The sequence below is a fragment of the Madurella fahalii genome (assembly GCF_045866475.1).
Source record: "Madurella fahalii IFM 68171 DNA, scaffold_5, whole genome shotgun sequence".
Taxonomy (NCBI): domain Eukaryota; kingdom Fungi; phylum Ascomycota; class Sordariomycetes; order Sordariales; genus Madurella; species Madurella fahalii.
This window is the reverse complement of record NW_027263975.1, coordinates 3,650,787-3,672,002: the sequence shown is the minus strand read 5'-3', so window position 1 is coordinate 3,672,002 and position 21,216 is coordinate 3,650,787. Positions and strand designations below refer to the sequence as shown.

Sequence of the window (21,216 nt, the reverse complement as noted above, 5' to 3'; positions counted from 1 at the left end):
CCGGTGACGGAGCCGCTGCATAAAAGTTGGATCTGGCCAGGTTTGTCATACGTTCGCGACCGAACGCACGGACCAGGCGCTCACGTGCCTGCAGGGCAGAATGCAAGGCACCTACGCTTCCGCTTCGTTGCCGGCATCATACGGCGTATCTACGAGTTGACCAGACTACACCAACAAAGCGGGAACACCATCGACCTGCAATGGTTACCAGCCGGAGCGGACTTCGAGTTGGGATCGGAAGCCAAAGCGGCAGCGCAAAGGGCGACGAGGCAAGGTCGCAGGCCCGACTTCCAAGTGCACCACGCCAAGTCGCGCAATCAGGCTAGCAGTGGCCAACAACGATAGAGAAGAGTTCTCCCTGAACGAGTGGGCAAGTTCTCAACGGCTATGGACGCGGCGCTGCCAGGAAAGCACACCCGAGGAGCTCTATGACAAGCTGAAGCGAAGAGAGGCCTGTATTTTGGCGCAACTCCGAACCGGAATGGCTAGGCTGAACGGCTTCCTGAATAGGATTGGGGCCGCCGAATCTGACCTCTGCGCATGTGGCCATGCGAGCGAAACAGTGGGACACTTCCTATTACGATGCGTCAGGTGGACCGCTCTAAGAGATGATATGCTGCAATGCTCGGCGACAAGACGAGGGAGTCTCTCCTTCTACCTAGGAGGAAAAGCGCCATCGGAAACAAGGAACTGGACACCAATTACTTCGGGTGCATCGTCGCGACAACGCCCCAATCCCCGAGGGCGGCCTGCTTTGCATTGAGCTCACCTGCTTGATCGCTCTGCTGCGGCGCCCGTGCGACAACCGGAGCGATACGATCCAGGTGCTGCCGCCACTGGTGTGAGTCTGAGTCTATATCCTCGCTCCTCTCCGTCTCTTCGAAGAAATAAAGCCGTCCCACTAACGGCGGAGGCACTGTCTGTAGGCCGTCGTCGTCACCATCGATAAGACCCTCCGCGCCCGCGTCGTGACCGCCGTTCTCGAGTACGGCGCACCGCCGTCTGCCGAAGGTGTCGCCGCAGTGTCTATGCGCGTCTCTGTCGGCAGGATTGCGGACTTCTCCGCCGCGAACAGCAAGGAGACATGGGGCAACGATACCGTCGTGAGGTGGAAGTCCGACCTAACCGGCTTGTTGTGCCAGATGACCAGCCCCCCCGCATTCCCGGCCTTGCCTCGTGGACCCTCGCCGACTTCATCGCTTTCCGACGCCAGCCCTGCGCGACGCTTGGTAGGCGCGCGGCGGAGGGAGCGGTTGCGTTATGCCTCGGACCTCCCCCAAGGAGTTGCTTCTGATTCCCCCTCGTCGACGAGGATTCCTTGTGTAAGTTTGGATCATGGTAATGCTCCAACATAGAGGGTTCCGGGAGACACGACTCTTCATCTTCAATGAAGCTGCTGAAACGTTCCGACAGGGGCTAAGTCGCGTCGGCAGACAGCTAGGGTGTGACCGCTTGATCATGGAGATAGGATGCTTCGTCGAAGTGCGCCGTACAAGTACACAGGCGGTTCTGGGTATTCGCCATTTGGGGTAGTTGGCGATTCGGTATGTTGTTCCAAGCACCATGTGAACGCCTCGCCACACTCACAGACAAGTCCCAGCCAGTAGAGTTGCTCCTGTGGCGCCTGAGAAGACAAGCCAAGTTCTATCGGGGCGGTAGCGTCGAGCGTGTTGGCCTCGAAGGTTTGGGCTTGGGGGTGCAAGCTGGGGGACCGGATGCTCGGCGCGGCGCTGGTTGCTCGGCGCGACCTGGACGACATGTTGCTGGTGCAAGTTAATTAGTGAAGGACAAAGTGGCAAGGTCGCTAAGGAACTCGGAATGGAGGAGAGGAGCATTCTTTATTGGGACACGCGACGCCGAACTGGACAAGGAGTGCACGCTAAAAAGGACGCGCTCCACGCGCAACCTCGTGCCCTTTCAGAAGGCCACACAGGCACCACCTTTCCCAGCTCTGCAGCAGAGGTGGGGGAGAGGGGAGAGGGAGAGGGCTGGGGTTCCTAATGAGAGGACTTGAATGGGGAGGGCAAGCCCGCGAAGGGGACAGCGCCCTGCTGAGCACCTCCAGCGGTACGCACTGTAAAGCACAGGACTTGCACTTGGATTTGGTAGCACCTGCCGCAGTGAGCTTTTGGGGTGGTGTATTACCAATCGTTGTCCGCTGTTCATCTCGCTATGAAACGAAACGTAGAGCATCCGGTGACTCACCCCAGGCCAGTTCGCTGCAAGCAAGTCGATCCAATCTGTCCCATCCGTCGTTGAGGTCGGTGTGCTGGCCAGCGTCTCCAGCATTGGTGGATAAGTCCAACATCCCTTCACAGTCACCCAGGGCCAAGACCACATGGAGCCGGCCTACCATCCTACCGGTTCCTAGACAACGCTGAATCGATCGCGTAACAAGGACAGGGCGAGACAAGGCAGGGCGGGAAAAGGCTGCGCTTCACCGGGGATGTGAAGGGAGGACAGTGACATATCACCAAGTTGTCGACAGGCAGGATTGGAGTCGTATCGCGCGGTACCGTGTGCTGCGGGTGGCCGGAAGCTGCATGTACCTCTCACTCCAGGCGGTCGCCCCAGGGAGTGCACTCGCAGGAGGCACCTTGGTTCACGGCATCATCGAGTTTGGGGTGGAAGGGGGTGGATGTAAATCCGCGGACCCGACCGCAATCACCCTACCCCCCGGCCCACATTTCTCAGCTGTGCCTGCCATGGCCACCCTTTTCCAATTGAAAGATATCTATAACGTACCAATGGTATTCTTCCAAGCGGCTACACTTTTGCGATTCCTTGCTTCCCCGGACGCAATTGCGATCATACTGCTGGCTGCATTTAGTTTTGCCGCCAAACAAGGGGTAGATACTCCACAGATGAGTTTGCCCCAAACAAAGTTCTCTGACAGGGGGCTTTGCTGAAAAGTGGCGTGTGCAGCGTGCCAAATGCCGCTCATCACATTGCTGGCAGCGTTGTTGCCGCAGTGCTTGTCGCTGCCTGACCTGAGATAAGAAGTCAACAACCCGTCAACCGATATTGTGGCTTCTTCCCCCACTTCTCATCCATCTCAATCCCACCGCAACCAAACCATCTACCATGGACCCGTCTGTTCCGCACTCTCGTGCCTTCCGGGCAAACCCGCGTCACCTGACCTCGACAATGTTCACCCCGCATCCACCACCGAAGATTGGGTACCGTTGGTCGCAATGCCCCGCCACAGGATTGACGATGCAAATTACTTGCGATATAAATCGAGACGGCGAGACGCAAAGTAGCATACCATGGCGGACGCAAATCGCGATGAGTTGACAAAGAAATTGGTATGAGCCCACCGGCAGGTGTACACTACTCCTTGGTAACCAAGTTGCAGAAGGACGCTTGGAAGAGCTTAGAAATGCCCGACAGCTTCTTCGGTTCGGCCGAACGCCCCATGTTCTACGAATTTTCATCAGCGACCACAGCGACCACAGCGACCACAGCGACCAAATTATATTGCAAGGGCTGTGCGCAGGTGGTGTTTTACGCGTTCGACGACCCACATCCGTTGTGGCAAGCAAATGGCGATGGGCAAATTGAACTTCCGGATGGTATAAGTGTAACAATATTTCGGGGTCCTTCAGGGGTTGCTAGAGCTACCTGAGAAGAAGATCTCCTGGAAAATGGAATGATTCCTTTCAATATACACAGTTATCCTGCAAATCTCAGTTTGTTCCGCCCAGAACTCTATAGCCGTAATAGATTTCGTTGCCTCAGCGATCCTGTCGTTCGTGAAGATCCAAGGTGGTGGGAAGGGTTGAGCCACAGTGCGCAGAGGGTGAGTGTATATATCGATACAAATGTCTTGGTTCTTCTCTATGGACATGAACCCTTCTACCATCTGCAGAGGCACTAGGCCCCAATGATGTAAAAAGATGCTTTGAGAGAAGGGGTCACGAAATATTCCACGTTCACCTAGAGTCCCTAGTCCGCGCCAGCCTTCTGGGCACATCATCACGCCTGGATTTACCTCAAGCGTATCTCGCATAGCCCTGAACCTAGCTGCGGCGACTTGCACGAGGCTGGGATATTGAGAAACATCCGGCGGCAACGGCAGTGAATTGCCTAGTGGGCTTCCGTTGACGGTATGTGAGTGGTTGTCGGCGGATGAACTCTGCTGATGGGCAGGTGGAGGCGCGATGTTATCGGGGACGGCAAGGTTGGAGATGCCGGGGGGATCAGGTAGGATCGAGTCGGAATTGGCGCGTGAACCTGGGATGTGAAACGCTCATCAGCCTACTATCTCGGTGTCTGAAGAACCATATGACTTACTATCACCAGAGCCCTGGCTCCCGGTCGCCTCCTCATGCGGAAGTGAAGGATCACCACCCCGCTGCCCCATCTTTCCTCTCTTCTTCCTTTTGACCCGATCACCACCTTCATCACTGGAAGGGGCCTTCCGTCTGGTCGAGAGGGTAGCATGTGAGCGGAGTTGGGTATCTGGAACGACATTAGCAAGTTACCTGGACCAAGGTCCGTTACCACTAACTATTCACCTGATGGTCGGTGATCTTAAGGTCGATGTATTCGGTGAAAGATTTGTGTGGCTGGATAGTGGCTAGGACCGCGAACAATTGTCTTGTCTCGTCAACGGGGATTGTTCTCATTCGATCCAAGAAGTCGGCTCGATGCCCAGGCGAGACAACATGAAGCGCAATGATAGCTAATTTCCCCCCTTCGGCATAAGCCACCATCTCGAGGGTGTCAGCATCAAGGAGCTCCCGCTTGCACGAAGCAATAACCCTTAAAATCTGACTCTTGGAAGCATCCTTCTCGACCAGCGGGGCGGAGAGCACATCCCTAAGTCTTTGCGCGCAATAGATTATGCTATCTGAGGGGCAGAGTTCGGGATGGTGCAGGCGGAGAAAAAGCAGGCCAGCTCGGAGTGTTACATTTTTGTCTAGCGGGTGACGGTCTGGGGGGTGATCGGGGGGGAATTCAGTGACATGGAGAAGTTTCTCCGTGCCAGCGAATATGCTGAACGGCATTGGGCGATCTTGTTGAAAAAGAGGAAAATGGAATTGTTGATGGGAAGAGGAGGCTCCCACAATGGCGGTGGGGAAATGAACGGGTTCCCACAATGGTGGTGGAAATGAACCGGCTCCCACACAGTAGCGGTGGGAAAATGAACCGGTTCGTACAATGGCGGTGGGAAAATAGACCGGTTCCCACAGCTGCGGTGGGAAAATGGACACGTTCCCACAATGGTGGTGGGAAATGGACCGTGAAGCGGAGTTGCAGGGTAAGTCCTGCATGGCGGTTGTGGGAATGGGCGATGTTCCCCACCTGGGAACTGAGCTGCGATTCCCACCCTGGTGGTGGGAAGGATCTTGTGGTGGTTACACACCTGGGGTGTGAGCAGGGTTCAGGATCGCTGTCTAGCCCGGCAAGGATTACGGCCGGCGGTGCCACCAAGGCACGCCGAGTCTTGGACGACAAGCAAAGCAACGCTCGGAACGGACGCAGTCAAACCTTGTGCTTTTCTTTCCCCCAAGATCTCAATTCATCACAAAGTCATCTGGAAATTGGCAAGTTTAGCGAAAGGTGGTGTTTTGGGAACCGCGGTTGGTGCAGTGGCCGGTTCGTGGTTCCGGATCCGCTTGACTTCGCCTGTCACCTCGAACAGGCTCGGGCCAAGTGCTGCATGCCGCTGGCATAGTTCACAGCCCTGGTCGACACTGTCATGGGTCCTCCTCCATCAGACCGAGGCCGGCTTTGTGGCAAACAGCGTAGCGGTTGGCTAGAATTCAAAGCACCCACCAAACGCTCCAGTGCCTCCCGACGCAATAGACCTCTGTGTATTATGCTACTACAACCACGATGAGGGTGGAAGAACATCCCGGAAGCCAAGGGAAAACGCACTTGGTCATCAGCTGCTGCGGGCTGCACCCTACATCCAACTAGACGGACAACAGCCGAAACATGAGGATGAGGGTGAAGGGGAAAAGAGCAAAGGCTAATCACAGCTGCCCTACCCACGGCTCGTGCTGACGGGCTCTTAGGGAACCTGCTGCTTATTTATTTCTCCTCTGCTGCCCACATCTTCTTTTCGCGCCCCTCAACCTGCTTTGCACAGCTCCCCAAGCAGAAAATTATCAATTTAAATTACCAGCTGCGCTTACTCCTAACACAACATGGATCTTGAAAGAGCGGTTCTCGAGCTAGAGTTGCAGGCGGAAACGGCCTCGTATATACGAATGTCACTATGGTCGAAGATCCAAAATCTCTATCAAGATGAGATGATCACCAAGTTTGGTTTCGCGATTGAAGCCGTTGGCATGTTTGAAGAAGAACTAGTCCAGCTACGTCGAGAGAATACCGCCGAGGGACAGAAACTGATGGCTGACTTGGAGCCACTGTTGGACGCCGGTGAGTAATCGTTTTCCCTATTTAGTCGTATAATGGTCTAACAACAACTAGCAAAATTCCAGGCTGATCCGACCCCCGAGCAATGGATCCAGGTGAATAACTTCTTTGAGGAGAAAGGTGTTAAATTGTCGGTGTTTCGCTGTGCTACGTGGAAGATCATACCTGTTCAATCCCCATTTGAGAGGATGTTGCTGGTCGCGAAGAGCATGTACTTCAAGCTTCGAGAACTCGTTTGGGGAGCTTAGTTCCCTACTCTTTAGGTGCCATTGCTGCTAGCTAGGAAAAGTCGCAGTGGTGCATTGCAGAATACAGGGTCATTCTTGCTGTCAATTGAGCAACGTGGGACCGTCATGCCACACAGCAGGCCTTCCGAGGCCCCAGACCTAATTGGGATCGAGATGGAGGTGGCCGTCAAAATCCGGACGGGTTGTGCCTATCCAACAGTCCAGCAATCGGATCCCCTGTCTGCCACACCATAGTCAAGCATCCCCGTTGCGGAGCGGCCCTTGAGTTTCCCTGTCTCCTCTTTGGGGGGTGGCCGTGGCGTTCGGCCTGTCCCCCATTTGGGATGGGCAAACCTGGAAGTGCAGAAATGAAATATCTGACCCTCGCCCTCATTCGAACACTTTTGTCACCACAGTCTTCACACAGATCTTGCCAAACCACAAATCATGACTTCCGACGAGCGAGAAACTTTCCTGTCAGCCTTCTCTCCAGGTTCATACGGGAGTGTGACGCCTGTGTCTGGGTTAGTTCCTAGTATTCCCCCCCTTCCCCAGTAACTAATTATGTTTAGTGAGGGTGCTCACAGCTTGGTCGACGCCCTTCTCAACTTTCTCGACCGTACTCTTGATCGCCTCGAGGCCATCTCCAAACGCGTTTTCGAACGCATCAGCATTGCGCTACGCCCTTCCAATGAGCGAGGACTCGGGAAGAGCCACGGCGAGAAGGATGACGGACAGCGAGTAGGCGAGAAGGACATGGGCAGCGACATGGACAGCACGTACGGCGAGCAGGACATGTATTGAGTTTCCCAGATAAAGAACCTTGCTCTGGCACAGCTGCCGACGCCCCTGTCTTCGCATCGTATCGTTGGTGGAAGACCCTGGCGAGCAATCAATTGACAGTTTTGGGGGGTGGGCCGGTCATGTTCTCTGTGCCGAACTGGATAGTATTGTACATCAGGGGTAACAAGGAGTTCGGGCAGTTCCCAGGTGGGGACCGGGTCTCGCTGAAAGGAGTGCGCTGCACGGTCAAGTCCCTGTTGCTTGGGCTAGGATTGCCACCCTGACCTTGTTGCGTCAGCAAGGCATATGTAGTCACGTAGTTCCCTCGCATAAGGTGTGCGCGGAAAACCCTGTAAATTTGCGCCTCATGCATAGTTATACCCTTGTCCACGCCACGACCCACTCTGGACATCACCTGCCAAGTCAAATGCCGCCAATGCCGGCAAACGATGGACGACTCGTCTCATGGAATTGTCAACGAAGGCAATCGCAGAGGAGCCCACGATACGATGGCTGACCTAAGCAGGGGCCAACATCCAGTTAGCTGTCCATCAAGTCCGCAAACCTCTGCCCTTTCTTACAGCTCCGGCCGCCCGGACCTGGCAAAGGCCGTTCTCTCAAGTCCTCACCCACCCATTCCTTCGTCTACCAACCCAAGGCGCAACGATGTGACCTCTCAATTCTCTCCTTTTCGCTTTTGCTGGTCTCTTCGGCATCCTCTCTTTTAACCCGTGTCCCTTTCTTTCGCTCATTAGCTCTCTTTTACTCAGTCTCGGCGGCAATCTACAAGGAGTGGAACTCTCAACCTACGTACTTGGTAAGTCAAATCCGTGACAAGATGGAACATCCACTAATGACATCTCCAAGCGGCAACAATGGAAGCACTCAAACACCTCGTGGCGAACATACCCGACTGGCTCAAGCGCCTCGAGGAGCTCGATGGCCGAGTCGCACAACGCCAAAAGGATTTGGCCCAGCTGACAAAGCCGCAATCACAATATGACCCGGGCGTCCCATCAGCAACCAGGTCACTCAGGAATAAAGGATCCCAAGAGTCTCTCAGACCGCGCGATGAGCCGGAAGCACACCCGAGAGAAGCTACTCCGCAACCGGAGGTAGCCCCGATGATTACCAGCGCAGCTCCCGCCGCCGGTGAACAGCCCGCGCCGGGTAGCCCATCAGAACCTCAATCGCCCTCAGCCATTGCACGACAAACAAGCCAAGCCCGCGCAGCTGGGCAGGCTCGGGCACGCGCGGTGCTATGCAAGCAACAGCGTTCCGACTCGGTCATCAGTGCCGAGGGGGCCGCACCCAAGCGGACGCGGCGCATGATTGTTGTTTACTATGACAGCTACGCACAGGTCTTCTTCGAGGAGCTTGTAAAGTTCGTCAGCGCCAGCCGTAACATGATGCGAAAAGCGAAGATGGTCGCCAAGATGGCGCAGATTAAGCGGCTGGCCGAGCTTGAGATGCCCGGGGAGAGTGATGAGGAGAAAGCGGAGCCCAGCACACCCAGCCCCGCAGACGGCTCCATCGCTCCGCTCGAAGCTGGTGAAGCTGAAGAGAAAATACCCAGCTTTCGATACATGAGCGCGAGAGGTATGCAATCACCAGGCCTACCCATGGCGCAAGCTGCTCTTGGGCGCTCGATGTACTCGCGGGCTGGCATGCGGACCAGGGACGCGTACGGCCGGGGTGGTATGGGCCCTCCCGGGCCCGACCCACTCGAGAAGAATATATACGACGACCTCGACAAGGGGCTGGAGGACGTGCAGAGCACGTGCGAGCACGCGGCGCATCAGGTCTTGAGAGATGGTGACTGCGCCGAGGAAGTAGAGAAGATCTCTCGCCGTATGACCGAGACCATGGCGCTCGCCGACCGCGAACTGGAGCGGGTGCAGCGCGAAGATCTAGAAACTCTCAAGGCCGCCGAGGACGAATCTTGCGGGCGCATCTACCGTCCACCCAGCATGCGGAAGAACCTCACCAGCTCATGCAGCCACCGGAGCGACATCAAGGATGGCAGCGAAGGCTATCACAAGTGCCATTTCCAACAGCATCGTGGCTGGCAACCAGCTCACCGTGGATGACGGCGCGGATGACTGCAGAGGCGGAAGCATGTAGTACACGAATCTGCTGGAGGACTGCAGCGGTACAACCAACGGGAAAGTGCCGCATGAGGCCAGCCTGAAGGCTTGCAAAAAGGGCTGGGGATTCCTCTCCTCATATACGAAGCCGGAGAAGAGTTGGAGAATACTCGCTGAGCAGATTGGCCGTCATTGATAGGTATGGAGGGTTGCTGCACAACTACCCCAGTTAGGCTGTGAGATGTGCAACTTCGTTGCGACCAATATATTTCTCCTTTGCTTTCAGTTCACTCTATCTGCGATGTGTGCCGGTTGCTTGACGTCCAGAGTTGGTTGTCGAGTTGCAGGCGCGCTTGGAGGCTATGTTCTTGTTGGGGGGTTAGTCGAAGAAGGGGGGAGAGTTAGTGGTCTCAACTCTCAAGTCGAGAGCGCATCCTACTTTTGGCCAGCAGGATAGAGTTTCGGGCAGTTCTGACTGAACGATTCATGTGGTCCTCCGCAGGGAACACGCCCTCGACTGCGACATCCCGTTACTGACCATGCCGAGCATCCGAATCGTCGCTCAGAAATCGCTAGGCACGCTCGACAATGGACTGAAGTGGCTTCTCTCGTCCCCCCGTGTTGGAATTGAGTTCAAGGCGATTCCTTGGCTGTATTTTACGTTTGTACGTTACTTCCCATCATAGGGAGATTTCTAGAGAGTTGCGCTCTCGGGATCTCCTGTGCATTCGCAGGAACCCGATCTAAAACTAAACCAAACCCACCTGTATCCGAATGCCACCGGTCCCCTTCGTTTTTCCAATTGTACCTATCCGAGCGCCAGAATCCAAGTCACCGAACTCACAACAATCATATCACTACTCATTAACCACCCAAACAGTCTCAGCAATCCATCCACCTACCTACCTACCCGGGTACCTACCCTTTACTATCCCAATCCCCGTCCCCTCCTCGTCACCGACAATTATCTTCCTCAAAGAGTCCCTGCCATTATCATCCAAATCCCATCCCACGTCGTCCCCGCCTCTGACACTATCCGAGCCTCCCACAACCAAAGGAAATAGCGTAACCAGAGCCAGGTCCGTCTCGTCCTCGAGCCTGTCAACGTCCGCTACCTCCGCCAGCCCGGCAACGTCCCGCAGTAGGGCGCGGCAGATGGCGCGCGGGTACTGTTCTTCCTTGGTGGTGGGGTGCTCGTTGGCGTTGCCTTGGCGGGAGGCGAGGTCTCCGACCAGGGCGAGGAGTAGGATTGTTGGCTTGAGTGTTGGCGGCGGCGCGTTCCCGCGATGGAGTCGCATGATTTCGTGCAGGTGCTGGCGCAGCAGACCGAGGAGCACGGCGTACCCGCCTAGGTTGCGTGGCCAATCGGGGAGCAGCTCCTTGAGGAAGAGAAGCGCTGCGATGCGCAGGGCTGGTTCCACCCCAGGTGGGCCAGAAGGTGACGGCGTGATCGAGACCAAGGGCCGCAGGCGGTGGGCTGCTATGTAGTTCTGGGTGATGGAGCCCGGGTCCTCGTCGGCGGACGTTGCGCTGCTGCAGGGTGTGCTCGAGTAAGGATCATTTTCGAGGCCCGGTGATGTCTCTCGTAGCGGTCCTGGACGAGTGAGCAGGGCGTGTGTGATGGCAAGCCATTCGTCGGTGAAAGTGTGCGGGTCGAAGGTGATACTGCCTGCGGAATGGCGCGCTAGGCGGACGGCAGAGGCAAAGAGTGACAGGGAGGAGAGTGCATCGACGACTTCGGGATCTACGTGTAGCGGGTTGAGGAGTGTAGATATCGAATTGAAAGCCTGTGAGCGAACATCGGGTGGCAAAACGGCGGGGATGGAGCTGTAGTAATGGCGAGTGAATGAGAGATAGGGGCCTGATGCAAGCGCCGTTGCGCCTTTGAGATCAGCCCTGCGGAGCATCGTCAGTCACCGACAATTTTGCTAAGAGTTAGACCAAGAAGCTCACTTGTATATCTCCGCGAGCAGCCACGGCGGCAGCCCGGCCAAGCCACCATTTACATCTAGAGCTTTTTGCAGGCCTCTCATATGCATGTGCCAATGGTCGAGGCGGTCGACGTAACACTGATTGGTGTCCACTTAGCGGTCAAGAACACGGTCAGGGGTATAGGAGACAACACTTACCCCCATCCACGCCAGTGTTGCGATACAGTGCAGAGTCACCACATCGGCAGCATAATTATGACTTAGTTTCCGATTGAGAAGGGCGCACATTTTGGATATGTGATAGGCGACGCCGTTTGGGTCTGTCTCAGGGTTGATGATCGCCTCGGTGACGGCCCCGCACATTAGCACGCAGTGTAGAGCGGCTATGTCCCCTGTGATGACAGCATAAAAATCCCCTTTCCTGACCGGATTAAAGGATAATATGTCCTCGTAGGGGTACATATTGCGTGGCAGGTGGGCGAAGTGGCGATCGAACAGCTTCCGGTTCGCCTCGGAGAGGGTGGCATCGGCTTCCCCGTTTACACTAGCTGACGGGGACGTGGCCGAACCGCCTAGACTTGGTTCTCGCTGGTGGGTGTTAACATCTTCCCCTACAAGCGAGAGTTGGGTTGTTCCATCTTCGGCCGAGTTGGACGCTAGCCGAGGCGACAGGTTGCCCCGAGGAGATGCCAACGGTTGTTCTTTTTGTCCCCCCCTCCGCCGGCGCTTCGGCCCCTGAACTGTGTGCGGCACAAAGCTGAACTCTAGGTGACCGGCTTCCTCTCTTTGGACGTTGGACGCACCTCGAGCGGCCTCGCCATCGGTTTCTGTGGCTCCAGGTTGACACTGGGACGGTTTCGGGCCCCCGTGCGCTGGGGAACTCGGACGCGGGGGCGCATCTTGCGGGTATGCGTTGACAAAAGAGAGTCCATTGTGCTTTTGCTTCGAGATCTGTAGTCCACGCCGAGTGTTGACTAATTTGCCGTCCTTGACGGTGGCATTGAAGTGGTCCATATGGCATTGCGTCCCCGCGAATAGCGGGGCGACTGACGAAATGACTGGCCAGCTAAGTGCACGCGACAAGTACTCAAAGGCAAGGGCTGGGTACAAGATAACTGCTGAGGGGAACGGGGTGCGAACATGGCGGTTCGTTTTGTAGCCCGCATGAAAATCTGGAGCGGAGGTTGGGATTGTTATATGCCCAACCTACCGGGGCGTTGGCGGCGGAGACTTGGGCACTCCAGTCGTATCATAATCGCCTCTGCCAAAGTTCGAGAACGGGTCATCGGCGCCGGCCACATAAGTGGCGTAAACGTGCGTTCGAGGCGGCGCAATCATCGTGGCTCACAGGAAAGTGCAGTTTGGGCTGCAGTTTGGGTTGTAGTTTGGGCGAAATACTGGGATCCTGGACATACAAACCCTGGATTACGAAATAATTGGCCGGACGGTGTGTCTTACTTGCAGACGAGACGATTTTCTTGTTTGCTTTATATCAGGCTGGTAAGGGGGTTGTGTGGATCGCCGAAGGATAGGGAACATTACTCTGCCTCCCCCTCCAAGGCTCAGAGCATCTCACCTAGCAAAACCCAGACTCTATGAAATGAAATGTAAACTGACATTCAATTGCACCAGCTTCACAAGCCTAGTCCACCTTGAACAACACACCGGCCAGCAGGTATAACATAAGATCGACGTCCGTTCAGAGAACATCGAGCGTGAGATGTGATTCCTTGGCAGGGGCTGCATTGGCGCAGCCACGCGACTATCAAAAGCTATACCCGATCGAGGCGAGGGTCATGACCCTCGCCTCGATCGGCCAAATGGAGCCCAAATAGGTGGAGATATGTTGGGGGCTACGCCTGATGAAATGGACTAGGTTGTAGTTTGCCAATTGGCCCTCTTCTTCGCCACTGCTTTAGCAGATCTTGTTCTTCCTCAGCAGAAAGTCGTTCCTGCGAGTCAGCCTCCAACGTTCGTAAAACGCCACGATCTCCCAGAAGGTGCCATCGCAACGGTCACCATTCAAGCGAGTCAGCCACCTGCCGTGCGAAGATATCCACGAGGTCCGTGTCCCCCTCTTCTTTAAAAGCCACTCTGGCACGAATTCTCTGTTGCCAATAATAACCTTCTTCCAGGCGCTGACCTCTGGCGGCAAGTCTTCTATGGATGTACCAAAGCCGGCCAAGGTTCTGGCTCCTAGCTATTCTCATAGTTGGGATACCATCGAGCGCCTCAAGGTGAGCCCGAAAGATCAGCCAAGCAAACGGATAGCAGCAGGATTAGGACTAAGGCTAAAGGGTTGAGCGGGTGGGAGCCGGGTCACCGCGTAGCCTAGGATTCTACATCTGCAGCCGCCGCGTTTGCATGCATTTAAGATGAGCAGGGGCTACGTGGGTGGGCGTTGGTGGTCTTGAGAAGCTCGTGGGGGTGGGGGACAGGCTTCTCGGAACCCCTATAGGAAAGTGCTTCAACATGTTGAGTAACCTGCCTAAGACGTGACTTGGATGCCGTTGATCTTTCAAAGTGCGACTAACCCGGTAAGTAGAAGTCTAGTGGACGGTAATGGTGATGTGGGCGAGACAGGGAATATAGGGGAACGGTAGCATAGCCCGAGGTTTTGCAACCGTTAGTGCATGCACGCATGTGCAGCAGCCGGGACTCCGGGCGATGTTGGCGCCTCCCCGGCAATGCAGGGCAGCACGATCGCCGAACAACTGCAAAATAAGACTTGACGCGAATGTAATGGCACAATTAATTCTACGCACTGCTCAACATTTCACAACACTCCCAGTGATTATGCGGAACCAAAAATAGGGGTGCTGCCTCAGAAGCCCAGTTTTGCGGCCCACCGCTGTCGCTCTAGATAACTGCGGCCCGTGTCTTGGCCGAAGCCAGGACTGTCCACATCTCCGAAAAATTTATCCTTCTCTATTTTTTCCCCTTCGTTTCTTTATCCCTTCATCTTACCCTCGCCGGTTACGGCTGGAAATCGCCTCTGCAGCTTACCGCGTGCACCCGTCCTCCTTGGTGTTTTCTTCAAAGGGCCTTCTTCACACCTTTCAACAAAAGTTCAGAAACGGCTACCTCTGCTGACGACTTGACCTCATTTTTCTGATCTTCAACATTACCAACACTCCTTACACCAATACCTAAGCTTGAGCGGAGCATTGGAACACGAAAGCGCCTCCCAATGGGTGAAGGCGGCGCTCCGAGCCAGTATGCCGTTGACCTGGAGCTGCGGGATGCAATCAAGGCACAAAGGTCAATGTTCCAGCGGCGGGAAGAGGAGGATCGCAAGCTCCTCCAAGTCTTCGGGACCTGGATCAAAGAAAAAGACGGTCAGGAGGCCAAGCAGAGTGCCGGGTGGGTCGACGGTACGACCGAGGGTGCCCGACTCGCCCAGGCAAGGACCGACAATGACGCAGCCAATAATGAGTACCTTAACCTCCGCCGATATGCCTCCGAGGCCGTGGGCGAACACGATAACAGAGGGGAATCGATCTACCCTGATGCACAGCCTGTCGTTGAGACACATCCGCTGGCATTGCCCAAAACTCTCGGCAGGATGAGGTCTATCGGGGAACTTGGCAACATCTCGACCCGTGGCAACCGCTCTCCACTGTCGAAACATGCTCCCCAACTTCCCACACCACTACCAGAGCCCCAGCCCCAGCCTAAGGCTCCGCCGTCGCAAAAGAACTACGCCAAGCGGGCGAGCGACAGTACACAACCCACTGCTGGCCTGTCAAGCAGTGTCGAGGCGGTGGACGGATTGGGCAAGCTTGGTGGATACTTCCCACGCTGGAACATGCAGAATTGCAACCTCGTAGCGCGCCCGAAGTCGACTCATGGTTCTGGTACCGACTCGGAAACTACTCGCGACTTGCAGGCGTCAAGCAAGACTTCCCGGCCTATTCTGGACGAAGCTTCAGGTTGCGGATTCACGGCCGTCAAAGTCAAGGCGGTGGATAAGACGAGGGCTGTTGGTAAAGACGAACACCAACCTGAGACAGAACAGGAGGAGGACTTCGAGATTCCGGCCAGAACATCTTTCCCAGACACAGCTATAAATAAAATCCTCGCCAACGTGGACACGCCGGCCATCAGGACTCCGATGTCGCAAAGTCCACGGGACCTCATTGGCCCCCCTCATGGGAACCAACTCGACAATGCTGGTAACTCCGAAAAACGACCTAAACGGAAGCGGAATAGTTCTCAAACAATCCCCAAGTTGAAGCCAAAAAAGGAACGAACCTCAGCGTTGGTATCCACTGGTCGACTGGGCCGTAAGCCAGGGGAGGGCGACGCTCATGCTATAGCAGCCGAACTTGTTCAGCTACAAAGCGGTGCTGAGGTAACGCAATTGCTCATCGCCAACACGGCGTTTACCGAGGACCTGGAGTATGATGGCTATACATCGCAGGATTCATACACCGGAGTCGACGCCATGCCGGACGAATGGTGTCTCTACCAGGTCAAGCATCTCCGCCGGGCGACGAACCCGTCGGTGACGCAGTACTGGCACTGGATTGATGGAGAAAACATGTTCGAGCACGAGGTGCTCGAGGACGCGACCCCGGATAATATTAAGTGGGGTCTCCTCCAGGACGACTTCCACCTACGCATCTCGGAGATAAGGAATGTTACATATGCGGCCAAGAACAACAGAATTATCATTGAAACCATACAAACCTCTGGTATCGAGCATCGCGGCGATATCATGGTTGAGTTCAAGCGTGACAGGACGAAAAAAAGATTCTTGGCTTTTATCAGCGACAAGGGAATTAAACTTCAAAAGACAGCTCCGTATGTTTTTTGACTGCTCCTGATGTCTCCATCGCTCTGGTAAGCTGACACACACGGACAGCAAGGATGTTGATGGCAGATGGGAGGGTATGCAATCGGACGTCCTCCCGGCCGATGACTCTGAGTAGTCCTGGCCAGCCTCGAATCCGGATGGGAAGCGACAACTGGACGTCGACACGACATGAGATCTCGGCGTGGACGAGCTCATGCACATGGCCGTGAACGTCACGATCAAGACTCCCCTGGGCGGTCGACATGACCATCACCCTTGCCTCCGAAGATGTGCAAGTCGGCATGTTGATCTCACAGTACGACTTCCACTTCTCCATCACCATTATCACGGCTCTCTCCGAGGTCATGGCGCAGATGCCCTCGCACCTCACAACACTACTGTATTTCGTGAACAGGGTTAGTGAATGGAGACCGAAACTGCCCCGGTGCTCGGCGGAGCCTCCTGCACGCAGCGGCGCCCATTCCGTCTATTTGAGCAGAAGCATTGGATGCCTATTCTTTCGTTCATCTTCTGCCTTGCCCTCTCGGTTACCCAGCTCTTCGTTCAAACAGCGGTCTTCCTTCCGTTGCTTACAACCATTCCCAACAATCTAGGACTTTAAGATCAGCACTTTTAGTTCGGAGATCGTGGCAAGCATAGACGAACTGGCCTGGGCCATGGTCACAAACCACGCCGACATGTCCTTCCACGAAGCATTTTTGGACTTAAACTAGATAATAAACAGCGAGATGCGCTGCGGAAGGTGAGTCTTTGGACACAGCCCTCCAGATGGTCGCCACCAAGCTCTTGGTTATTGCAGGATCTTTAGTTCAGGCTTCTTCACAAAACTTGTGCCTTGTTCTGTCTATAATCATCTGCCTCGCTCTGATTGGGCTTAACGTTTGCTCTAGGTGGCTGGGAGGGGGCAATTCAGCACTATAGAAAGAAACTGGGAGGATGGACTTGAAGGAACCATTCTTTGTAAGTGGTCTTGTCTACGCTCCTGGGTTCTGCTAACAACTGGCAGCAATACTTCCGCTAGGCCGGCTTACCAGAGATTTCAGAGGCAACTACGGCTATCCAGATTGATCAGAGTACTTAGTGACAAGATTCGGACTATTCTAGATAACGTTATCTAGTCTTAGGCTTTTTCTCTTTGCCATCGATGGGCAACTTACCCCCGCCATATACGGCAAAATCCTCAAAGATGCGCCGTCTCTTGACATTCAAATGGAGGAGTTTCTGAAGAGTTGTGTGCCCGCCAGGACACTACTTCAGGCAATCAGTGAATGAGGATGGGAGGACTGGCTTAGGAGATTTAGAGGACCGGCTTGGGAAACTGGGCGAGAACCAGCGAGCGGCGGCAGAGCAGAGATTGGAGCCGCTTGACTGACGGGCTGTGTTGGATTTGGGTTGGAACTAGGGTGGTCGACATCGGGGTTATTGTACAGTTTCAATATCTAGAAGGAGTTCGCGAGAAGGAGGCTTGATGTTGAAATAAGCGCTTTCTGAAATTCAGCCTACTTTGGGAGACGAGGTCCCTAGCTGGTCGCACGTGGCGTCTCGAGCGTGGTTTTTTGCGCCAGGCAGCACGTCTCCAAAATTCATTTAACCTCTCCTCCTCCCTCCTCTCTCTCTCTCCATGTTCCATCCACGGGATTCACTCGACCGCCTTTCAAAGTCACAACCCATCAGTCAACCAACAGTTGACCAGGCCATTGCTGCCAGGATCCATTGAGTACGGCAGGTAGGGAAGTTTAAAATTGTTCAAGTTGACTCGCTAATATGCCTTTTGGCCGTCCTTTCAGTTTCGCGATATGGACAATACCAGAGAGCAGCAGAGGCAGAATGAGCGCTTTGCTCACCCCGATCTCAGGTCGGGGTACCAACTGGTACCATATGGGCAGTTACAGCAGCAGCATCAATCTTTCAACCGTGGGCACACCCTGCCTCCTCCAGTCGACACTCGGGGGTTCGGGTCAACCCGGTACGGAGCACCTTATCGGGAATCGACGGCGGCGGCTTTTAGTGCCACCAGCTTGCCGCTGGGTGCGATTGACTACCAAAACGCGGCCACTGGAAATTGGCAGTCAGATACAGAGCAAATGCCCATGAGCCAGCAGATTTCTTCCTCACGGCCGGCGGGACTGCGGATGATGACTCATGTCGCCGAACGTTATTCACCAACAGAACCAACCAATGTGCCGGCAGCTTCCGAGCGAGCGTACTCGTACCACTCAGCCATAAACAATGTCAGTATGGATGGGGAGTTCCTCCTCCCTGCAGAAGGGGTAGATGCCGGATTTGCATCCTACCAGTCAAAGTTGGGGGATGTCTTTCAAAATATTCGCGATGGCTTGCTGGAGCCGGCCCATGGATCTCTTCTGGAGATCTCAGAATGGCTTTTGTCGCATGTCAAGGACCTAGGTATTTCTCGCGGCGGTTAATATTAGCTGGACCTAAACCCTGACGGCCTTATACGATAGGACTCACCTCGGATGACCAGAACCACTATAGCGAAAGGATCAAAATGTGGGAGGATTTTAACCATGCCTGGCTGGCTATTCTACAGGCCCAGAAAGATATAATAGCAGGCGAGCAGTTGCATCCCCCCCGCAGCCTCATCCCACGGGACGGACTGGTGAGAATGGGCATGGAGCTTGTTAGGCTCTGCAATCGCGTGGAATCTCAAGGCCTTGTTGATTACTACTACGGTGTCTGGGAGGAGAATATTATTGAGAGTGTGTTACCCTAAAATCTGCGTAGTAGTTTGGTTTGCTAACCGACACCTACAGTCTTAGAAGAATGCTGTGATCTGCCTCAACCGCGACTGGCGAAATAGTTTCTGCATTGCTTAGTTAGTTAACGCTTTGGCGTCGAAAAATCTTATCTGTTGCTTTCATATTCCTGCTGCTAGTACCCTTTACGTGTCAAAACGCTGCAGCAACAAGTTTCCATTGAGATCGATGCTGGTCCCGTCCTCTTTGTCAACAGATACATCCCCCACTAAAAAGCCGATAGCTCTGCGTTGAAAGACATGGTGAACCTGCTGGCGTGTAGCCCAGTGGCGCTAAATGATCCCGTGAAGAAGATAACCACTGGAGCCGCTCCCGAGACCAAAAATGCTTGTTAATTGTCTTGAAACTTCACCCACAGACCCGGCCAGCGGTAGCAGTTGAATATTGCTCACTGTGTCCTGGACAATTTGACCACTTCGGTTCTCACGCAAAGTGCTAGAGGCCTGAAGCGAAGTAAAGGTATTGGGCAAAGTGACAAAGCCAGCCAGCGTAATCCACGCAGAGGCGGCCGCTGCAACACATGTTGGATACAGGGGTGATTTGGGATAAGGCCGTAAGGCATCAAGTCTTGGCCATGTGGATAAAACCACTGCCGTCCAGGGACATGAATTTTCACCAGAACAACGCACATGCTGAACACAATACATCCCACTCCTTTCTGGCTGAATACACGCTGTGTCTAACAACACAATACCGACTTTTTACTCGGTTTGCGTTGACGGACATGATCGCATACCGTGTACTTTGGCTGCCATCGTGGGTTTCATCCAATTCTGATGCGTTTCGAGTAATGTTAGTGTTTTCCTCGACTTGCGACATCGCGACTCTATTTGTGATCAATCTGGAAATAGCCACTTGAATGATGAGAAAGTCGGGCAGAGGCAAACACTCGGAGGCCAAATGAGCTTATTATTAATGGTCGTGCATACCCAATTCTGGGTCCTATGGCGAGCCGTTTACTCTATTAGCCCTCCCTTCCCCGGCGCTTGTATATTGGGTTTCCGGTGTACTTTTAGCATCAAATAACTAACGTTATTTCAAGTAGAAAGAGCGTCGCCGCTAATTCAGATGTTCATATTAATACGAATAACGTTACCGCACTGAACAAAGAGCTGAAATGGTTTTTTGAACATAGGAGGCCCGAGATCTCCGATGATGCTCCTGCTTGAAGACAAAAATAGTCAGACAAAAATAGTCATTGTTTCAGACGTCTTCGACAAATGGGGGCATCACGGCCTGAAGAGCTCAAGTAGTGGCGATGTTGGGATGGGTCGGGTCCCAGTTTGCGTACCTTCGTAGCTGTCCTGAATTTGGTCCCAAATGTTGCAGCACCAAGAATTCTTTCTTTAGTTAGCATTTGTGGTGACCATCCGCACACCACAAAGCTATAGTATCCCACAGCTGGGTCCTAGTCTCTGGATATCAGATGGGAACACCTGATCGGAGTGATGAGCTAGTGTCGTTGCAATGGCACTGGGGGTATGTTTCATCTTGATTTCCATGCGCGCGGCTACGGAGGCGCAGACGAATGGCCACCCATTTAGCAAGTTGATGGGTTACATGCGGGTACGGTGAAGGAGATATAGCTAGGATAGAGACACATAATTGGCTCACTGCTCAATATCACCAGCGCGGTCCGGACGCATTCCGTAAGGGTTGTGCGGCGGCGGAAAAGTCAATCACGTCCTCCAGAGACGATTGGTGACGGTGCGACGGAGCCGCCATGATGTTGTTGGTAGGTTAGTGTGGCTCACGTCGATGGAACCCGGTGACGGAGCCGCTGCATAAAAGCTGGATCGGACCAGGTTTGTCATACGTTCGCGACCGAACGCACGGATCAGGCGCTCACGTGCCTGCTGGGCAGAATGCGATCTATTAGATACTACGACTACATCCAAGAGTAAGGGGCTTGTACGAGTTGATGACAGAGCGGCTTCGATCCGGATGTAGTTAGCGTGCCAAGGCCCTTTAGGCTCAGTGCCTCCGGGTGAAATAAATTCCATCCATCCATCCGACTACATCCAGCATACAATGCGGTACCGGGGATGGCAGGTTTGCAAGGCACCCACGCTTCCGCTTTGTTGCCTTCAACACGTAGATGAGGGAGGCTGTCGATATGAAGAGTGCCTACTTTGTTAAGCACACTGACCAGGCCGTGTTACCTTGACGAATTGCGGGCTGCGTTTGAGTCCAACTCGCTCG

At 54.4% G+C, this 21,216-nt stretch overlaps 6 protein-coding genes across 6 annotated transcripts; 4 read left to right on the top strand and 2 right to left on the bottom strand.

The window, feature by feature from the left end:
* Positions 1-701: 701 nt before the first annotated feature.
* Positions 702-1,759, bottom strand: MFIFM68171_09694 (uncharacterized protein; the record flags this gene model as incomplete). Its single annotated transcript, XM_071065113.1, has 3 exons — positions 702-1,002; positions 1,059-1,215; positions 1,588-1,759. The coding sequence occupies 3 exons, from the start codon at positions 1,757-1,759 to the stop codon at positions 702-704; spliced, it is 630 nt and encodes a 209-aa protein (XP_070921214.1).
* A 5,305-nt stretch (positions 1,760-7,064) lies between these two features.
* Positions 7,065-7,421, top strand: MFIFM68171_09693 (uncharacterized protein; the record flags this gene model as incomplete). The annotated part of the gene is made up of 2 exons (XM_071065112.1): positions 7,065-7,141; positions 7,190-7,421. The coding sequence occupies 2 exons, from the start codon at positions 7,065-7,067 to the stop codon at positions 7,419-7,421; spliced, it is 309 nt and encodes a 102-aa protein (XP_070921213.1).
* An 854-nt stretch (positions 7,422-8,275) lies between these two features.
* On the top strand, positions 8,276-9,490 carry MFIFM68171_09692 (uncharacterized protein; the record flags this gene model as incomplete). Its single annotated transcript, XM_071065111.1, has 1 exon — positions 8,276-9,490. The coding sequence occupies one exon, from the start codon at positions 8,276-8,278 to the stop codon at positions 9,488-9,490; it is 1,215 nt and encodes a 404-aa protein (XP_070921212.1).
* Positions 9,491-10,389: 899 nt separating this feature from the next.
* On the bottom strand, positions 10,390-12,432 carry MFIFM68171_09691 (uncharacterized protein; the record flags this gene model as incomplete). The annotated part of the gene is made up of 3 exons (XM_071065110.1): positions 10,390-11,383; positions 11,441-11,556; positions 11,617-12,432. The coding sequence occupies 3 exons, from the start codon at positions 12,430-12,432 to the stop codon at positions 10,390-10,392; spliced, it is 1,926 nt and encodes a 641-aa protein (XP_070921211.1).
* A 2,176-nt stretch (positions 12,433-14,608) lies between these two features.
* Positions 14,609-16,352, top strand: MFIFM68171_09690 (uncharacterized protein; the record flags this gene model as incomplete). The annotated part of the gene is made up of 2 exons (XM_071065109.1): positions 14,609-16,224; positions 16,286-16,352. The coding sequence occupies 2 exons, from the start codon at positions 14,609-14,611 to the stop codon at positions 16,350-16,352; spliced, it is 1,683 nt and encodes a 560-aa protein (XP_070921210.1).
* A 127-nt stretch (positions 16,353-16,479) lies between these two features.
* MFIFM68171_09689 (uncharacterized protein) lies at positions 16,480-16,950 on the top strand (the record flags this gene model as incomplete). Its single annotated transcript, XM_071065108.1, has 2 exons — positions 16,480-16,632; positions 16,831-16,950. 2 exons carry the CDS (start codon positions 16,480-16,482, stop codon positions 16,948-16,950), a joined length of 273 nt encoding a protein of 90 aa, XP_070921209.1.
* Between the last annotated feature and the right edge of the window lie 4,266 nt (positions 16,951-21,216).